This window comes from Cydia fagiglandana, chromosome Z, assembly GCF_963556715.1.
Source record: "Cydia fagiglandana chromosome Z, ilCydFagi1.1, whole genome shotgun sequence".
NCBI lineage: Eukaryota > Metazoa > Arthropoda > Insecta > Lepidoptera > Tortricidae > Cydia > Cydia fagiglandana.
In genome coordinates, this window is record NC_085959.1 from 32,509,563 (window position 1) to 32,529,943 (window position 20,381).

General features: G+C 36.8%; 1 protein-coding gene across 5 annotated transcripts; it reads left to right on the forward strand.

Moving 5' to 3' along the window:
• The first annotated feature begins 805 nt into the window (after positions 1-805).
• Positions 806-20,092, forward strand: LOC134678960 (antichymotrypsin-2-like). Of its 5 annotated transcripts, none has more exons than XM_063537715.1 (10): positions 806-980; positions 1,276-1,379; positions 1,638-1,772; positions 2,208-2,411; positions 11,506-11,604; positions 12,059-12,199; positions 13,150-13,359; positions 14,140-14,284; positions 17,452-17,624; positions 19,754-19,858. In XM_063537715.1, exons 1-9 carry the CDS (start codon positions 962-964, stop codon positions 17,601-17,603), a joined length of 1,209 nt encoding a protein of 402 aa, XP_063393785.1. In that variant the 5' UTR covers positions 806-961; the 3' UTR covers positions 17,604-17,624; positions 19,754-19,858. The 5 variants fall into 5 exon arrangements, with proteins under 5 accessions (XP_063393785.1, XP_063393784.1, XP_063393786.1 ...); XM_063537714.1 differs by lacking the exon at positions 19,754-19,858 and adding an exon at positions 17,876-18,010; XM_063537716.1 differs by lacking the exon at positions 17,452-17,624 and having other exon boundaries at positions 808-980; positions 19,754-20,092.
• Positions 20,093-20,381: the final 289 nt, after the last annotated feature.

Genomic DNA, 20,381 nt, shown 5'->3' on the forward strand with positions numbered 1-20,381 from the left:
CTATGGGACGATATGCCTTCGCCCTACATTTTTCAAATTTGCCGCCTTTTTCTACTGACAAGATTTGCTTGACCAAGTATAATACTAACTAAGGTTGGGGCCTTGAGTATAATATATAGATGGTCAAGCAAATCTAGTCAGTAGAAAAAGGCGCGAAATTCAAATTTTCTATGAGACGATATCCCTTCGCGCCTACATTTTTCAAATTTGCCGCCTTTTTCTACTGACAAGATTTGCTTGACCAAGTTTACTGACAAACTTGTTTGACCGGCTATAATAAAATTAGCCCTTGTGTGTGTTAAGTAGTAACTGGTAACATTGATGCGATTGACATTTGTTTGACCAATGGTGTACAACTCGGAGTAATTAACAATGGAGCCGCCATTAACAGGCGTTCCCCTCTGTCGAAAATAGGCGGCCAATGGTCAACCACATGTCAACCATATGTATGGACTGACGTTTATCTGACATGACGTACCTATACATTTGATGTGCCCCTCCCCCGCAAAAAACGGCAGACTATTTTGTACAGAAAATTTTAAACATGGCGTCTCCATTGTTAATTACTCCGAGGTGTACAATGGTGAGCAGCTTTTTGATCGGTGTTGCCAGTGTAAAAAGACAATAGGGCATTGTAATTTAGTCTTATATAGCTATTTTCCATTAGTGAATTTTAAACCTTATTGACAAGGCATACATTTTATATTCGCTTGCCTAAATTTACACTACACTGGTTTTCCCAGCGAGTAGTGATTATATTCTCTTTGGTAGTGACATTGGAGATTTTGTATTTATTGTTTTGTATCATGTGGTTAAATGAAAATTTTACCTGTTTTAATAATATTTACTCTTGAGTGAATAACTTTTAACTAACTTATGTAGAATTACTGATAAATACTTATCTCGCAAAATAGATAGTTCACTGATAATTGATAATCAGTTCTCTACTTCGCTCCAACTGATGTCAACGTTTTTACTGAGTAATTATCTTTATTTATAATTATACCCACTGATTTCAGTATCGCTGTATTCCTAAAATACACACAAATATACGTGACGTGTTACGAGCACATCAATAATTACCCACAAAAGTGTGTAGATAAAAAACATAACCTTGGATTCCTCCAAGTCGGCTATGAGTCATACTTTGCCGGCCGGCCACAGCCCACAGTGTATTTATTGAACGACTCATCAGTAAAGGCAGCCATTTGCTTAAGGAATTGTTGTGTGGGCTGTTGCGTCGATAATTTTGTTTAATCAACAAATTTGTTTCAGCCTTTCTCTTTTTAATATTTCCAACAAAGCAAATTAGTCCCACAAATATGGAATCCGCTGCTGTATCTTCGGCTATCGCCAAGTTCTCCATGCAGTTCTGCAATGTAAGAACTTTATTTTTCTATTCTATTTCTTGTAATCAGTCATTCAGGTGACTCAATGGCAAGTAAAAAATAGCATGTGTAGTATTTGTTAAGTACTGATAAATATAAATTATGCGTTGCATATTGAAAGTCTACCTTCATATTGTGAATAAAATAAAAATTTATGTAATTTCTTAACATTAATTCATTTTTCATGGTTCCTTGGTGCCTCAAGAGATTTAGTTTGTGTACACTTATTCAATCTGGTTTTTTTCTCAGGAGCTGGATAAAAGCAAGAGTGTGGTGTCTTCCCCCCTGTCGGCTGAAATCCTGCTGGCACTCCTTTCACTTGGATCCTCTGAACCAGCCCTTCCAGAGCTTCTGGGAGCTATTGGATTTCAAGATACGGATGCAGTAAGTTTTAAAACTCATATATGATGTTTGGATTTTTGTTTGTATACTATTAGGCTCTTGAGTTTATAAATCAATACTTTGAAATTTAGTGACAAGCGACTTGCCCCGGTTTTGCATGGGTTAAACAAAAACAAAACGGTAGCAAATAATACACCCAAAACCTTCCTCAAGAATCACTCTATTGATAGGTGAAAACCTCATGAAAATCTGTTCAGTAGTTCTTGAGTTACACACAAACAGACAGACGTGGCAGGGGACTTTGTTTTATAAGGTGTAGTAATATTATATTACTAATATGTAATCATTTAATGCTAATTATTCATCCATGTTATCTAAAGAATGTGATAAGATTAATTCAAGTCTGAGTACTAATTATAAGCAAATAAGTAATTGTCATAATAGGGAAAAATATGTTAAGTTCATTGTTTTTTTCAGATTCGCTCATCATTTTCACTTGTGTCATCAAGACTGAAATCCATTAAGGGAGTAACTTTGGATGTAGCCAACCGGGTTTATTTACAACAGGGCCATGAGCTGGATTCCAAACTTAAAGATGATGCAGTTAAAGTCTTTGACGCGGCACTTGAGCCTATGGACTTTTCTAATGGTGCTGCTGCAGCAAAACTTATTAATGACTGGGTAAGTGATTGGACAGGAGGTTTAGCTTATTGAGTTGTATATGTAACGGTGCGTGTAACGAAGCGTTACACTATCGACCTTCATACTATTTCTGGCACCATACAAATTCTAAATTCCCTTTTTGAAATTCAAATCCTATTCCAAATTCCATTCAATGATTTTTATTTTCAGTTCGATCACATACTTTGATCGATAAACATCATTTTATCTAACGGACTGTACTTCCCAAGTTTCTAAACACGACCGTTTAAGTGTGATTTTTATTAGTAAACGTAATAATTCATAAGTGCGTGCAGTTCAGTATAGTGCTCGTTTTGTGGCCCTGCACACCTTCCAGATATATATCTACATCATCACCAAGGCACATATTGTAAGTTATTTGATTTCTAACCTTCTGAATTACGAAAGTATTTTTATACATACCTATCTGTTAACACGTAACCTGTATTGTTACAGGTGCCTTTTTATTTAAATAATAAATACCCCTCATCGCTCTGGATCCTGCCTTTTCATTCCCATCATCCCTGTGAGGCTCCTCTACCTGCCCCCTCACACTGGCGCCATCAACGTGCTCAAACCCGGACCTGACAAGACACCCACCCGCCCTACGACGCTGAGCAGCCCGTTCCAGTACCTCCGTGCCAGCACCTGCTCCTACCCAACAACCGCAACCAGCTTTTTCTAACAATTTTTTTTTTATATTGTTTGTAATTGCTAGCTTTAAGATCTTTTCAAAATTCTAAAAGGTTATAGTCGACCCAACTCAAATTTTCGCAATATCTCTCGGCCTAACATCATTTTATTTAATTTTCTATTTTACAACCAACCTTTTATCTAATCCTCAACCGTTTAACCAAAATTCCCCCCTTAAATAACCAATTACATATACATCTATCATCATTCATCATCTTATACCAATTTATCTATATCTATTTTCTAATCCCTATTATGCCAACGTCCTACGCCTTTTGTCGCGCCACGTAACAAAACTCTTAACATAGTGATTACACAAAACATCTATCACATACAATTACACAATCCAAGATTTCCACTGAAATCTCACAAATTGGTTTCAATCCTAAGTGTTTTTAAAACTCCTTGGAGTCACTGAAGTGCGAACCAATCCTGACTTACGGCAGTACTGTTGGAGATAATCCGATAGCTTATCCTTCACCCGATTAAATAAATATACACAACTAAGCCTAATATCACAATAAACTTCTCCTTTCGATTCAATAAAAAATAAAATTTAATAACTACATATTTTATTTATATTGATAACATCAATTATTCTCTTCGTAATAGGTATCCACTTTAATAAACAATGAATCCAGCACTATTAAATAAACCTGAACTCATCTATGAGCTCAAACTCAGGAACATTCAGTTCCCAGCCACCGCGCAGGCTGATGATTTAAGACAGCTCCTCACTCCAAATTTATTCGCGGACCCGTGTTCGAATCTCTCCAGCCCATATGATCTTGAACAGGATATCACCGAAATTAGCAGATGCCTCACAATAGTTTCTTCTCAGCTACAGCTTGCGACCACCAACCAAGCGAAGCACGATAGAATAGCGGTTTTCTTATTTCATTTATATAACAGAATAGAACGTCTCCATATTACCACTGAATTATCTCCAGAAATTATTGACAACTATTCGAAAATATGCGAATTTTTGTCAAAATGTCAAACAAAATTTAACATGTCACAACCGTCAACAACAACGTCAACTTACGCGTCAGCAACCTCTTTGATAGATGATTCCACAAATTTAGACCTACTTGCTCGAAAATTAACCAACCTCTCTGAAGCAAAACCAAGCGATTTTAAAAAATTCAACTATAAAGGCGATAGTTGCCCTTATGATTTTATTCGAAACGTCGAAGAGTTTGCAATTGCGCGTAGAGTCTGTGCGGAAAGAGAAGAGTCGTGGGATTTGAGGGCGCGCCAGTGCTATTTTATGGTTTTTGCTATGCTGACAACACTGGTCACGTGATTATAGTACGACACTAAAGGTCATGATACTTGAATCCCTTTTGTTCCGGTTTTTTACCACGGCTTACTAAACGGAGCCTGGTGGTGGTGTCGGCTCGTCAACTCAATCCTCTGATTTAGCGCAGGCACTAGTTTTCTTTTTAAAACACACTTGTTTTTATGTCTCAGATACTAAAAAGTGACTGCGATTGACAAAACTGCTAAAACTAGTTAAGAATCTGCCCAATACAACTGTAATTTTAGTACCAAACAAGATAGAGTCTCATTTATGTACTGCCTAATCTGTGCATTCCAACAGTTATTTAAACCGGGTAGAAATTGGGCAATAGAACTGTAATTTTATCTGGGATATATTTCACCCATTGTAAACTTGACTTGTAATGTATGTGTACATTATTAATAATAAATATGAATATGAATAAAAGTAGTGCATAAGTAGGTAGGCCTTATTGGGATATGTCCGGTTCTCTCATCTCACGATATTACGCCGTCAATCACGATACGAAAAGTCACTGCTAAATATGATATAATTACTAACGTAACTAACATAACCTACAAATAAAGAAATATTTTATTAGAAAAAGTTTTATTCAGAACCTAGTAAACGAACTTACAAATAAAGAAATATTTTATTTGAAAAAGTTTCATTCTTTGTAATCGAAGTCTGAATTAAAATATTCAATGTCACTTATGTTTGAGCTACCGAGTTGAGCTAGCTTCAAAACAACCAGGGACACTCATAGAACTATCTTCATCTGAACTGGATGTGCTTGAATCCGGCACGTAGATTACGAATTCATGCATATCACCTACTTAGCGGTCTTTTATTCGAGATACCGTAGGTACTTTTACACAATCCTGAAAAAGATATTACATATAAATATGCATAAAATGGCAAGTATCAAGACTATTTGTCAGTTATTTTAAAGATCATGAATGGCCTGCATATTTATGAAAATTAATATATTTTGAATGAATATACTTACCGATTATGTACCGGAGACACGTTACTTAGGGGGCTTATTAAATGGGTAATTATTTAATATTAAATACAACATCAATACCCGCGAATAGCGGAAACACGTACCGCGACTTTTTGTAAGTCAATAGTCGGCTTTTAGCCGTTTTCTTCCCGCTGACAAAACCGAACAAGGTTTTATCGTGTTTTGAAAATATTTTATACATAAAACTTGCGGTTTTTGTTAATAAAAATATACATTGACAGAAGTTTGTTTACTTTTTACAAGACAGGTGTCAAAGGTTTAATTGCCATATAAAATTTAAAATGTTAGTTCCCGTTTCTGCCACGACTCTTCTCTTTCCGCACAGACTCTAACATTGACGACAAACGCTTACACAAATATATATACGATTTTTTATCAGGCACTCCTTTAGATTGGTATAGGTCAAAGAAAACAACCCTTACAGATTGGAAATCATTTAAAACCCACTTCTTAAAAGATTTCGAATTGCATGACCATGACCACAACTTACTACAAAATATACATTCCCGTAAACAAAAACAACATGAACGAATAATAATGTATTTTTCAGCCATGGAAGCCCTCTTTTCCAAATTACATGAACCCCTTTCTGAAAAACAAAAAATAGATATCCTCCGTAGAAACATGAGCCCTTATTACAGTTCCAGATTAGTTCCTACAGATGTTACGTCTATAGACACATTATTCCAATCGTGCAAATGGTACGAAAGCTGTAATACTACCTCTACTTATAGCTCTAGCAACTATACCAACATTCAACAAGATTCTAACCATACCCCCCCTTCCCAACCGTACATACCACCATTCCCATTTAATAAACCGGTCCATACTGTAACAGCACCACCTTCTACGTTACGTTACTCCTGTCCGCGTTGCAGAACAAACGATCATTCTTTAGATATTTGTACAAGTAAAAATATAGTATGCTTCCGCTGTGGCAAACAAAATGTCACTTTTGCAAAATGTACAGTTTGCCATAAATTTCCAAAAAACGCATAAAGGAGAAAAGTAACTTAAATAAAACTACTGCTACAGAATGGAACCAATGGTTAGATACCATTAAATTATTTATGTCATCATACAATACTACATCAGCACTTTTCACTCAAGATCCATACGATGAACGACCTTATGTCAACATCCAGACAAATAATTTAACTTTATGTGGCCTCTTAGACAGTGGCAGTGCTTTAACTATTTTCGGAAATAATTCCCATAAAATTCTCTTATCCCACAATTTTACCATAAATTACGACCATAAAGTCGTAGGCTCTGTAGCCGACGGCTACCCTATATACTCTATTGGTACAATTCAACTACCAATTTCGTACAAAAATATTGTGGCTATTATTACCGCTCATGTTATCCCTACTATAAAGCAACCCTTGATTCTAGGCACAAATTTTTGGAGAAAATTCAATATAGCTCCCCACATATTACCTGACATAACGTCATATTCTGATAAACATATAGATACCCTAGTTATTTCCACCTGCGACCAACACATCACTAATTATGACAACCTTTCTGAAACTCAACAGTTAATTTCAGATACTATTATTGAAAAATTTAAAAATATTTCAACAGAAACCAAACCCTTAGGACGAACCCACCTCATTGAACATCACATAGATACCGGTGACCATCCACCAATCAAACAGCGATGCTATAGGCTTTCTCCAGAGAAACAAAAAGCTTTATGCAAAGAAGTTGATGAAATGCTAAAGCTTAATGTTATCGAACCCTGTGAAAGCCCATGGCTAAACCCTGTCATAATAACTCCTAAAAAAGATGGAACGTGGCGTTTTTGCATCGACAGCCGTAAACTAAATTCGATTACGCGCAAAGATGCCTACAAACTCCCACTCATTTCTGACATTCTAGATAATCTAAAAAATGCTAAATATCTATCATCGATAGACATAGCAAAAGCATTTTGGGAAATACCCCTACGCCCTTCTGATAGACCTAAAACTAGTTTCCATGTACCCTCAAAAGGCATGTACATGTTTCGCGTAATGCCTTTTGGATTGACTAATGCCCCTGCTACCCAACAACGCTTTATGGATGCGTTATTCCCTTCTGAAAACCTTGATAACTCAGTATTTACCTACTTAGATGATATTATCATCATAAGTAATACTTTCGATGAACACATCACTTTACTTAATAAAGTTTACCAAAGGCTAGTACAAGCCAACATTACTATAAACTTCCCCAAGTGTTCATTTTTCAAAAAAGAACTTAAATATCTTGGTTACATAGTTAATGAACACGGCTTTCAAACAGATCCTGACAAGGTTAAGGCAATACTTAACATCCCACCTCCCACAACTCCTCGAGAAGTTAAAAAGTTCCTAGGTACAGCAAGTTGGTATAGACGCTTTATCCCCGATTTCAGCACAAAGGTTGCACCACTAACTAAACTTACCTCCACTTCCAAAAAAGCACCACCATTTAAATGGACATCACTAGAAGACAATGCCTTTAAATCCATTAAAGAAGCTCTAGTCTCTACCCCTGTTCTTGCTTGCCCAGACTTCTCAAAACCCTTCGCAGTCCACTGTGATGCATCCAGCTTCGGCATCGGTGCCATGCTGACCCAAGAATTTGATGGCGTTGAGAAACCCATTGCTTATATGAGCAAATCCCTAACTGGTCCCCAAAGAAATTACTCAATTACAGAAAGAGAACTCTTAAGTGTCTTACTAGCCCTAGAACATTGGCGTTGCTATCTTGACAACGGCTTAAAGTTCACAATCTACACAGACCATTCCGCATTACAATGGTTTCTCCATCTAGATAATCCAACCGGACGTCTAGCCCGCTGGAGTATTCGTCTATCTACATTTAACTTCGAAATTAAACATAAACGTGGTAAAGATCATCTAATCCCTGACGCTTTATCACGCTTACCTTCTATAGACGTTATTAACTACAATAGTTCTAATACCAATGACGACTGGTATAATAATATCTACGCTAAATGCAGTTCTAACCCCAACACCACTCCAGATTACATAATACATAATAATAAATTATACCGATACTCAAAAACCCCTTCGTTACTCCAATCTGAGTATAATTGGAAAGAAGTTATCCCACTAGAGTACAGAATACCCATTATCACAGAAAATCATTCCACCCCAACTTGCGCTCATTTCGGAACATTTAAAACATACAATAAAGTTAAATTGAAATATTTTTGGCCAGGAATGTACAAAGATATTTCAAATTTTATTGCCAAATGCGAGACTTGCTTAGCTTGCAAACACCAAACCCAACTAAAACTTGGCCTAATGGGTAAACCTAAGCAATGCTCTCGACCCTTTCAATGCATTTCAATAGATTTGATCGGCCCCTTGCCTACTACACTAAAACACAACAGATTCATCTTTGTCGTTACTTGCTGTTTTTCAAAATACTGCCTCCTCTTTGCGATTAAACGTGCTACGTCATCAGTAATCGTTCATATTCTAGAAAACCTAGTTTTCCTAGTGTACGGAATCCCACAGACCATAATTCTTGACCATGGTCCTCAATTCGTTAGTCAAGAGACAACGGATTTATTCCACTCCTATCAGATCCCAAAAATACACTATTGCGCAATTAAATGCGCCCAACCAAATCCCGTGGAGAGATATAATAAAGTTGTTACCACAGCAATATCCTCATTCATACAGGATGACCACAGGAATTGGGATATCAACCTACATAAGATACAATTTGCTATTAATACTTCCGTAAATGAAACAACAAATTATACTCCTTCTTTCCTTGTATTTGGTCGCGAATTAGTCACATGTGGATCAGCATACGATAAATCTGATCTCACAGATGATATTATATTCGCGCCCAGAGACGAATACGCTGATAATCTTGGTCTTCTCCAGCCTGTCTTCTCCGAAGTACAAGCCCGTCTTTGGAGAGCGCACCAAACCAATTCTTCATCGTATAATAAACATCACCAACATTTCGAATTCAACGAAAATGACATCGTCTGGAAACGAAATTACGCAATTAGTAATTCTCCTAAACACTATTCTGCTAAACTTGCACCCAAGTTTATTAAATGTTCTATCCTAAAAAAAATATCACCCTTAGTATATGTCCTACAAGACATGTCCGGCAAAATGCTCGGACGATGGCATATTAGAGACCTTAAACCTCTCCCCAAAATTCTAAAATAAATAATATACTGTTTTTCCTTAATTAGATTCTTACTTGGCTCAAACTTAGCTACTTTTCTCCTAAGCTCCTAACTTGTAAAATATTGTATATAATGTTATACATTTATAATTATATCTCATCCCCATTATACATTTCGGACTCATTACATTTCGTACATACCTACTTAGTACGAATTTATACGTTCATTTATACTATTTAATTTATATAACGTTATATTACGTTCATATAACGTTATTCAAAGCTAACTCTACCAAAGTTAGAACAATACTTATTTATATATTTCTTCCCTTGACATAACGTTCATATTTACGTACTTAGGTACATACGTACCGTACAGTACATTTATTAATTCCATTAAGGAATTATCTTATGATATTTTGTAGTAATCCTACATTCCATACGGCATTATTTTGTTGAATAAATTTCAACAATCGTACTCTTTGTAGGTACACATTATTGTAGATATTATATTTAGATTCATTAATATTCAGCGGGTGGTTACTGATTAATAAGCCTTAATACTAATGGAGAGCGATTTAATGAGTACGTCCTCTACTTAAAGGAGTACTCTATTGAAACTTATTTTGGTTAAACAATTAACCAAAATTTTATAAGATGATGTATGAATGACCTTTGGTATGCATGTTTAAATCGCCTCTCTTGTATGATAAACATTGTATATAACATCCCCACCTTCTAAATTTATCACTCATACCCATATTCATTACATTATATTTACATTACGGAAAAATCCTTTGGCCATAAGCCCCAGGATTTTCCCTTCCAGGGCGACCCCGGTAGTGTAACGGTGCGTGTAACGAAGCGTTACACTATCGACCTTCATACTATTTCTGGCACCATACAAATTCTAAATTCCCTTTTTGAAATTCAAATCCTATTCCAAATTCCATTCAATGATTTTTATTTTCAGTTCGATCACATACTTTGATCGATAAACATCATTTTATCTAACGGACTGTACTTCCCAAGTTTCTAAACACGACCGTTTAAGTGTGATTTTTATTAGTAAACGTAATAATTCATAAGTGCGTGCAGTTCAGTATAGTGCTCGTTTTGTGGCCCTGCACACCTTCCAGATATATATCTACATCATCACCAAGGCACATATTGTAAGTTATTTGATTTCTAACCTTCTGAATTACGAAAGTATTTTTATACATACCTATCTGTTAACACGTAACCTGTATTGTTACAGGTGCCTTTTTATTTAAATAATAAATACCCCTCATCGCTCTGGATCCTGCCTTTTCATTCCCATCATCCCTGTGAGGCTCCTCTACCTGCCCCCTCACAGTATATACAAATTATTATCATCAAATCATAGTGATGAGAAATTATATTCTATATCTGCTGTTGATTGTAATTGCAGTGTATGGACCATAGTTCGTTTTTTTAGCATTAGAAAAAAAAATTGCTATTATGCGCTCCTCCTACTAGGTGTGCTCAAATTAAGGTACCTATGCAATTAAAACTGCACAAGGCCATGCGCTTGGCGGGGTACAGAACCCTATGGAGGAACCTGGTCTTCAACCAAAGGATATGATGTCATGATCCTCAGTATTGAGGGACTGACTGAAGAAGAAGAAGATGCTATCATGATGTGTCTTTTAATAAACGCTTTTTCAAAATTAGTAACTATTATAAAAGCAAAATAATGTAAATAATCGTATATGATTCATAAGTTTCATAACATTTGTTACATATTTGTCGTGACTTATTTAAAAAAAGTGTTTCAATAAGAAGACATCAAAATTATTTACTTTTTTTCTAATGCTAAGAACTATCGCCATTATAGAGATACTCTAATGAGAAAGCCTGTGTCCTCGCAGTCAGATATGTGGTGTTTTTTTAAGTTTTTTAACGGTTCTACTGATTGACAGGTGGAGAGTAAAACTAACAACAAAATCAAGGATCTCATATCAGAAGACTCTCTCAATGCCCTGACTAGACTGGTACTCGTCAATGCTCTCTACTTCAAGGTATGTGTCCTATTGGTCAATTTATTCATGAGTTTTGTTCATTTCATTAACATTTTACACATATTTCCAAACTTGTAAGCCAATACTAAGTTACATGAACAAACAACATAAGAAAATTTCCACGGAAAACAACTATGTGTTTGAAATGTTTGCATATACAGGGTATTTGGTACATCGTTTGCCAAATTAAAACGGCAGATAGGTTGAGTCATTTGCTATCTTCTCAGGCTTAGAAATTTTTAATTTGGCGCACATTTTTTTTCAATTCTATGCCAGTTTTTCGTAAATTTAAAATTCTTACTTGCGTAGTAGTAAAAAAAACCATGGCCAATTTTGTTTTTCTAGGCATAAGAAGATAGCAAATGACTCAACCTATCTGCCGTTTTAATTTGGCAAACCATGTACCAAACACCCTGTATACAAATAAATAACATTATTTGTATATATTTTTTAGGGTAAATGGAAGCATCAGTTTAAGCCCCATAACACCATGGACAAACCCTTCTATGTGAAGAAGGACACTACTGTGGATGTTCCTATGATGTATATTGAAGAGCAATTCAGATATGGAGAGAGTGAAAAATTAAATTCACAGGTTAGTCCAACATCTTTTTCTTTTTTTAAATTGGGTATTAGACAATTAAACAATATTGCCTCTGAAACTGAACGGTATTTCTGTCCATTTTGTTCAAGAGAAGAAATTACTTCGCCCAGACTACATGTCTCTATTGTAACGACACCTGATGATGTTGCTGAAGATGGACACCTATTTATAGTTAAGATCGATTGATTAAGGAATGGGGAATTTCATATAAGGAATGGGTTATTCCCCACATATTCTCGTATTCTGTGGCCTTAGTGCGAATGGTAAGGACGCGAAATTGTCTTTAAGTGAGCGAGATACTGTAACACCTATAAAAAGTCAATCGGTTATAGGTATAGGTTAATAATATGGTTCTCACGAGCATATTATAGGGTGAAAATTTATGGTTATCACATCAATCATTGTTTAACCTTTATAGTACTTACTATTGAGTGTCTCGTCTGGTCTCGTGCTATAATACAGAAAGCTTATTGCAATTTAGTAAATGACAATATAATATGTATGATAAGTACTACTATTGATTACTTGATCTAATAATAATTGCAACTGTGTGATTAATTTCTAAGTGGTTAGTCACTCTCAGTCATGATGGTGAGCTATTATGATGCTAATTTATAGGAAATAAACTTACCCTGATAACAATAATAACTTTCAATACCTATATTTAATAATTTACCGACCAGGTTAAAGTTGAAAATCTTCTAGAGAAGATAGATTTTCGAAAATAATTATCAAAACGGGTTCTACGGCCGGTGTTGGCTTTGACTCCGCACATGTCAGGGCGCGGCGCGCTCTTTCGTTCTTCCGTGCGCCTCGCTGATATCCAGGACACTACCCGTGCTCGGGAAGACACGTTAGAACTAACAACCATTTTTAGCATTTTCTTAGTTGCAAATTTTAATTATAATAATATAAGATCAGTAATATATATATTTTTTTAGCTACTGGAGATGCCGTATGAAGGCGACGAGGCGAGCATGGTGATCGTGCTGCCCAAGGACATTGAGGGTCTCGACGCGGTCCTCAAGCAACTGACCTCGGGCGTCGACCTCGTCCAGGAGCTGAACAGCATGATCTCCACCAAGGTGCAAGTCACCATTCCCAAGTTCAAGATAGAGACAGAGATTGACCTAAAGGAACTGCTGCCTAAGGTAGGGCTATGATTCAATTATTTAAATACCTAAGACTGGACGCAAGCGGAGTGCGGCCGGCGAGCGGCAAGCAGGTGTAAATTTTCAATGTATGAAACATTGCGCTCGACCAACTATATGTGCGGTCGGCCAGGCGTGGCTCACTCCGCGATTTAGTCGCGTCGCAACAAGTACATCCGTCCCACACCAATTTTGGTGGCTAGCCATAGGCTGCGCGTGGCGCTTGCGCCACCTAGCGGTCATATCTGTCCTAATCGTAACAGACGCGTTTTGTTAGAGAGTGAATCTTCTGTACCTAGCACTATTATTTATTCTGTGGTGCGGTCTTGATTTGCCGCTCGCGGCGACGCGGGCCGCCTGTGTCCAGTCCGCGGCCGTAATGCTTGTGGCGCAGATCTCTAACATACTTACTGCTTTAGTATGATTGAAGAATACTTATCATGTTTTTTCTTAATTTGTGTGACTTGCGTTTCTAACTCGGGTACCTCCAGGAGCCGGGATATTTTTATAGCGATTAACGAGAAAAATAAAATAATCCAGCTTGATTCACAGAATATATTCTACTCATGGCCGCTCATAACATTCAGTATTGTGTGCTCGTTTTGCAACTTGCAACACTGAGTAATATGAAAGAATGTATGACTGCTTTGAGAGTTACTCGTACATCGGCAATAACTACCTGGCTCTGTATTAGGTACATTTTGCCCTCTTTGTTACCCTGGCCGTTATGAGCAAATGTGACGAGAAATGTTTCAAATCCCTTGTACATTGTGATTGCAGCTAGGCATCAAGGCCATCTTCGATGAAAAGAACTCCGGCCTAACTAAGATTTTGGACAGCACTGAGCCCCTGTACGTGTCCAAGGCTATACAGAAAGCGTTCATCGAAGTGAACGAGGAGGGCGCGGAGGCGGCTGCGGCCACCGGTCAGTATTCATGTTTTGTGTTAGAGGCATGGCACACTGCGTCCGATTCGCACGTCGCACCGAAGTTTGAGCGAGACAACGCTATGCGTGTATTATAGCCACACCCCGCTCGCACGTCGGAGCGACTTGCGATTCGGACGCATTATGTCATGCCCCTTTCTGTAACATACACTACTAGGCTCAGACGTTTGGTGAGCGGTAGTTATTTTAAAGCTAAATGAGGTTCGGTTCTTAGGCTTGCCTGCTTTAAAAGTTTCATACTTTCATAAGTGTGAATGGGTTCAAATTTTACGTCCATGTTTGCTAGTACCATAGACAAAAGTGCACCAGTATTCCGCCTCTCACCAACCGACTGAATTTAAATAAGTGGTAGCTATATAGTTTGTGATGGATGTGATAGACGTAGATGGAAAAAATAATGCGATGCGTTCTAGGCCGTAAGACTTGGGTACACTATCGATGAGGTTCATTACGTATAATTTGTTTTCATTGATGTTGAATTTAATATTCAATTCACGGAAAAAACGATGATTGACGGCTAAGTAGTTTCAAGTTTATTCAATTTTGGGTATGTACCAAAAAAATGTTGCATAAATAATCTATAATATGATGTATGCATAATAATATGACAAAATATGGCAACTTCAGAAGGACCCTGATGACAGCAAAATATTTTTGATACCTATTTTTGGACCGTAAAATATTTCCACTTTTAAACTAGTAAAACGTCTGCATGGTGTACTTTGTTTTGTCTCTGCTTATTATTACAAGAATTATATATAGCCCAATCTACGTTAGTTCCACGAATATGTATGTGTGATGGTTTGGTAACATAATGTATGGAATCTGTTTATTTTGGTGTCTTGTGCGCTTTTGCTTTGCTTGTTATTGATTAATATTCTTAGCATTCTTCAAATCTGAAGGTCCGATGACATTACGCTCTATATTTCGGGCTGCATAAAATAAAACTTATCTTGTCGAAATTTAAATCGGAAATATTATCTACTTGAAGTTTGTTTTACTTCAGTTCTGTAGGCAGTTCTGTTGCCCATCAGATCAAACATTTTAAACATAGCAATATGTGTACATAGTAATTAAAACAAAAATGCATACATAATTGCTGACTGACTGACACTTATCGCGAAAAACACGAAGGTATGTTCTGCCAGTGCACAACAACAGCACAAATAAATATCTCCAGTATTGTTACTCGTCCGTTTTTCCACTTACCACTAAATATGTATATGTCGCAGTAAGATAGATATATCCGTTATATAGCTATAACCCTAGGGATATAATTATATGACGTAACATAGTTATACGAAAGCGTTTCATTACTATCTTACTAGGTATATAACTATAATACGGCTTTAGTTTAGTGATATAGTTATATTACTGGATTAAGTTTAGTGAAATAATTGTAGGTAGGAGTGCAGCGGTGCGGCGGAGGTATAGTTATATCCCTAGGGATATAGTTATATGCCGTATAGTACGTAACTACGTATTATAATCATATTCCTAGTAAGATAGTAACTGTAGGTATTAGGAGTGCGGCAGTGCGGCGGAGGTTTAGTTATATCCCTAGGGATATAGTTATATGTCGTATTATAATCATATTCCTACTAAGATAACTATTATATATATTTTCATGCTGCTATTTTTAAGGGTTTATGAGGCATTGCGATCGATTCACGAAAGCTGGCGCGAGATTTGACAGAATTTCAATGAAAATAGCTGTCACTCAGTAGAAATCTCGCGCCAGCTTTCGTGAATCGACCTGTACTTTTACGTAATATTGCTAAAAAGTATTATACGGCATATAACTATATCCCTAGGGATATAACTATACCTCCGCCGCACCGCTGCACTCCTACCTACAATTATTTCACTAAACTTAATCCAGTAATATAACTATATCACTAAACTTAATCCAGTAATATAACTATATCACTAAACTAAAGCCGTATTATAGTTATGTACCTAGTAAGATAGTAATGAAACGCTTTCATATGACTATGTTACGTCATATAATTATATCCCTAGGGTTATAACTATATAACGGCTTTATCTATCTTACTGCGACATATACAAATTATGAATACGACACCCAGTAAGCTCATACATTGTATATACTTTATACTGTATTATTGTACTGTAGTTTTTTTAGTTACGTAGGTTTTAACTGTGGCAGACTGGTATACTGATAATTGGTCGTGTTACGATAACACTGATGTTGTGTTACAAATGTGTCATGTTGGTAGTATTTTTCATGATTGTGAAATACATTTGTCGCCTAGATAACGGTTTATGCTCGTATTTAAGTTTCATCGAGAACTATTAAAATTGTCGGTAGGTATTTAGATACTTACGCTTTAAATTCGCGCCATTTAACTTAGGTATTGCAAATTGACCTATAAGAAAACATACACTTCTTCTTCTAGTCTTATTCTCTTCATCCTTTCTCTTCTTGCGACTTTTCTTGGTGGACTGCGTATTTTTGTCGTAATAGATACATCTGAGGTATGTATGTATTTTAGACGTGGGTTCATACTTGTGCTGGTTCTAACCGACGATGAATTTTCACCCAGCGTCTTTTATCTGAGCAGATATTTAAAATGTGATTTTCTGCAGTGATAAAGACCAACCTAGGAGGGTACTTACAATACTTACCTACATCAGCCTACATTATGTGTTGCATGACACTTCGACAAAATATGTACCCCATCATTCATAAACGTGTACTAAAGTTGACAAGCCGATAATAATTGTTTGTCCCTTTCCATCATACCATAACGTAGAAAAGGGATACACGATTATTATCGGCTTGTCAACTTCAGTAAACGTTTATGAATAAGGGGGGGTAGTCTATAAAGATACAGTAAAGTACCTTACAAGCATGCCTACTAACAAACGTATAATTGGCGGTTATGCGACCCCCATGGCGCCACCCACTGGGATTATCGGCGGGACATCCCCGGCGTACCCATATACATACAACCCTGCTCGGAGCTAAGGGGAGTTATTTTTCTGCATGCAACACGATGTGCTTTTCGATCGATATCCGTTCGCGGTTTTCCCGCCGGTTTCCGAGGATCGCTTGAGGGTTGATAGTTAGACATAGATTACGTTGTCCGTGCGGTACTGAGCGGTGATTGTGTGGGGCACAGTTGGAGTCATCCGCACGCGACGCGCGGCGCCGCTGGACCAGCGCGTTTTCACCGCCGACCGGCCGGCGCTCTGGTGCCTGAAGCTCGGCAACCACGTGGCTTTCGCGTCCTGGTACCGGCCGACCGCTAGGGCCCCGCGCTCTGACCTATAAGCGCCAAAAACTAACGTGAAGGTGAGACTGTATAAGGCCCCGAAGCCTGAAGTCAACCTAATGGAAAATTGTAGTAATAAGTTAGCAAATACCTACCAACCAATTTACATCGCTTTCTCGCATCTTCTATTTTTGTTAAGCGTTTTTAACTGAGCGTTTTGCTAATTGCGTGGTAAAGTGCCGTTCTTTTGTGTAGACATACCCAAGCGACTCGGTATGAACGTCCGATGGTAGGTGCATTATGAGGGTGCTAAAGGCGTGTGTTGGTGCAGGCATGGTCCTTATGGCGCGGTGCGGCTTCGTGATGAACTTCTCCTTCGTGGCCGACCGGCCCTTCCTGTACGTGCTTGCCGGCAGCGACAAGGCCCCGCTCTTCATCGGACTCTACCAAGGAAACAACTAGCCCTTATAACCTGATGTGTGCCTTGCGGTGTTTATTAGGGCCACTAAGTGTATTAATCACCTTCACGGATTGACATATTGATTTAGACGCATACAGCACATCTCGATTGTATTGGTAATTTGTGGCTTGTGATAAATAATGGGTATTACAGTATGTAGGTATGTAAGTAATAAATAGTATTATGGTATACTAGCTTCTGCCCGCGACTTTTTCTGCGTGGAATGATAATGATGATGATGATTGATCTATCCTGACGTTCTCGACCTAAACCTAAACTACCGGACCTAAACTATCTCCATACAAAATTTTGTCCAAATCGGTTTAGCGGTTTAAGCGTGAAGAGGTAACAAACATACACTTTCGCATTTATAACATTAGTATTGAGATTAGGTTTTATAATTAATTGTAGGTTAAGATAATACCGAGTAACTAAGTAACAAATTATTATTAATTTAATAATGTATTTTGATATTTTTGATTTACATAATGTCTAACAATAAGTTGGTTTATCCGTCCTCGTTAATACTACTTACTAGTATTAAAGTAATATATGTATCAGAATTTTTTGGACTTTATATTTACAATTTATTGATTACATGTAGAAACTGAAAGTACAATCTCAGTACAATGTTGATAGTTTTGTATATTTTTGAGCTGTTACTTGATTTGGAATACTAATTTTATATTGCCACTTTCGTTTTTAGTATTCTCTAATTTATTCTATAGTTAGTACTATACTGGTATACTAGTAGTTATACTTGGTTATACCTACCTGTTTTCTTTTAGCACGTAGGTACCTACGCACGCGCACATGTAAAGGTTCCTAGACCACTTAACAAAACGCGTTTAAAATAAATATGTATAGTATTTTATTAAAATTAATATTAGGTATGTTTATGTATGCAATGTTGGTGTATTATATAGTTTATAAAAGTTTTAATCACTAGACGTTGTTTTATTGTGTGCACGCTCCTGTTCTCTGTAACGTGTTCTGTCGTATGTATACTTACTAGTTCAAATTATTATTATATTTATAAGTAATGTGGTATATACCTAGTCTAGTTGTAGTTGGTAATTGGTACTTAGGTATGGTATGGGATGCAGTTGGCCCTATTGTCTGGTAAAAAGTTTGAGAAGTCTCCTGCAGTCTACACTACTAGTATACTATACTACTTACTGCACGAGTGTCATAAGTGAGTTCGTCCTTTAGCTTTCTATATTTGCTGCGGCGTTATACCTAGCGTACCATTGTACTAAAATGATATAAGTAGGTACCTACTGCAGGTGGTTAAAGACCCGCAGATTATTTTAGTTCATTTTAAAGTTTTTAAACTGGCTTTTGTTTAAGAACCAAACAAAAGTCTGTTAGTCTATGGTATCGCCCGCTGCACTCTATTTCATACGTATTCAATAAATATATAATAAATACCTAAGTAATAAATAAATTAACGCTTAAGATCGGTTTTCCTGGGATAGCGGTGGCTAATAATACGGCTAAATGTGGATGTCGTAGTATTTGTATAGAGACGGCCGCTATATGACGGCACCGCTATCCTAGGAAACCATAAGTCTTATTTCTCTAAAGTTCGAATTCGAACACTACCGGACACTGGAACCTAAAGAATTGCAAGCATTTCAGTGCTATCTGCTTTAAGCTTTCCGTGTTTATATACAGCTACAGAGTCCATTCTTAGATCGACTCTAAACTGTTCTTGTTATGTTTCCTTACTTTGTGTTATCTTTACAGCGATGAATATTATGATGTGTTGTGCAATGGTGGACGTAGCCCCCGTGCCAGTGTTCACTGCCGATCGACCTTTCCTCACAGCCATCCAAGCTGACGGTACACTTTACTTCTTGGCAGTACACCGTGGGAAGGAATAAGATATAGTTATACGAACTTCCAAGAGGCATTTTATAGTATTTATTATAGAGCTATATTATTATTTTTTAACTAAGATTAAGTATCACCATTATATATGCATGAGAAAGTGCTATAAGTTTTAGTCAAGTATAAGTTTTATATATTGTACTTAATTAAGATTTAAGCTGTATAAAATTATAAATAAAAGGTGCCTCAAATATTGTTTATTTATTTTTTTGCTTAAGTACAAGTACTGTATTCACACATGTACATACCTTAATGCCAATCATAATAATTAAATCGAGGCCCATAACCTATAATGCTTATGGCGACTTTATTTTAATGTTGTACACTTCATGCTCTAAACTCAAGCTCGTTAGATCGTAATAGTATGACCGGACCGCAATGCAATGTTTTGTTAAATTGTTAACATAGAGATTATATTGGATTGGTTTGTTACTATACAAATAAATTAATCTACTTTAAAAAATGGGTTAGAGTACGCAAGTCC

Bases quoted from the DNA above. Each gene is read 5' to 3' on its own strand.
- LOC134678960 (XM_063537715.1), top strand. The intron at 1,773-2,207 runs GTAAGTTTTAAA...TGTTTTTTTCAG, and splicing joins GATTTCAAGATACGGATGCA to ATTCGCTCATCATTTTCACT. The intron at 14,285-17,451 runs GTCAGTATTCAT...TGTGGGGCACAG, and splicing joins GGAGGCGGCTGCGGCCACCG to TTGGAGTCATCCGCACGCGA.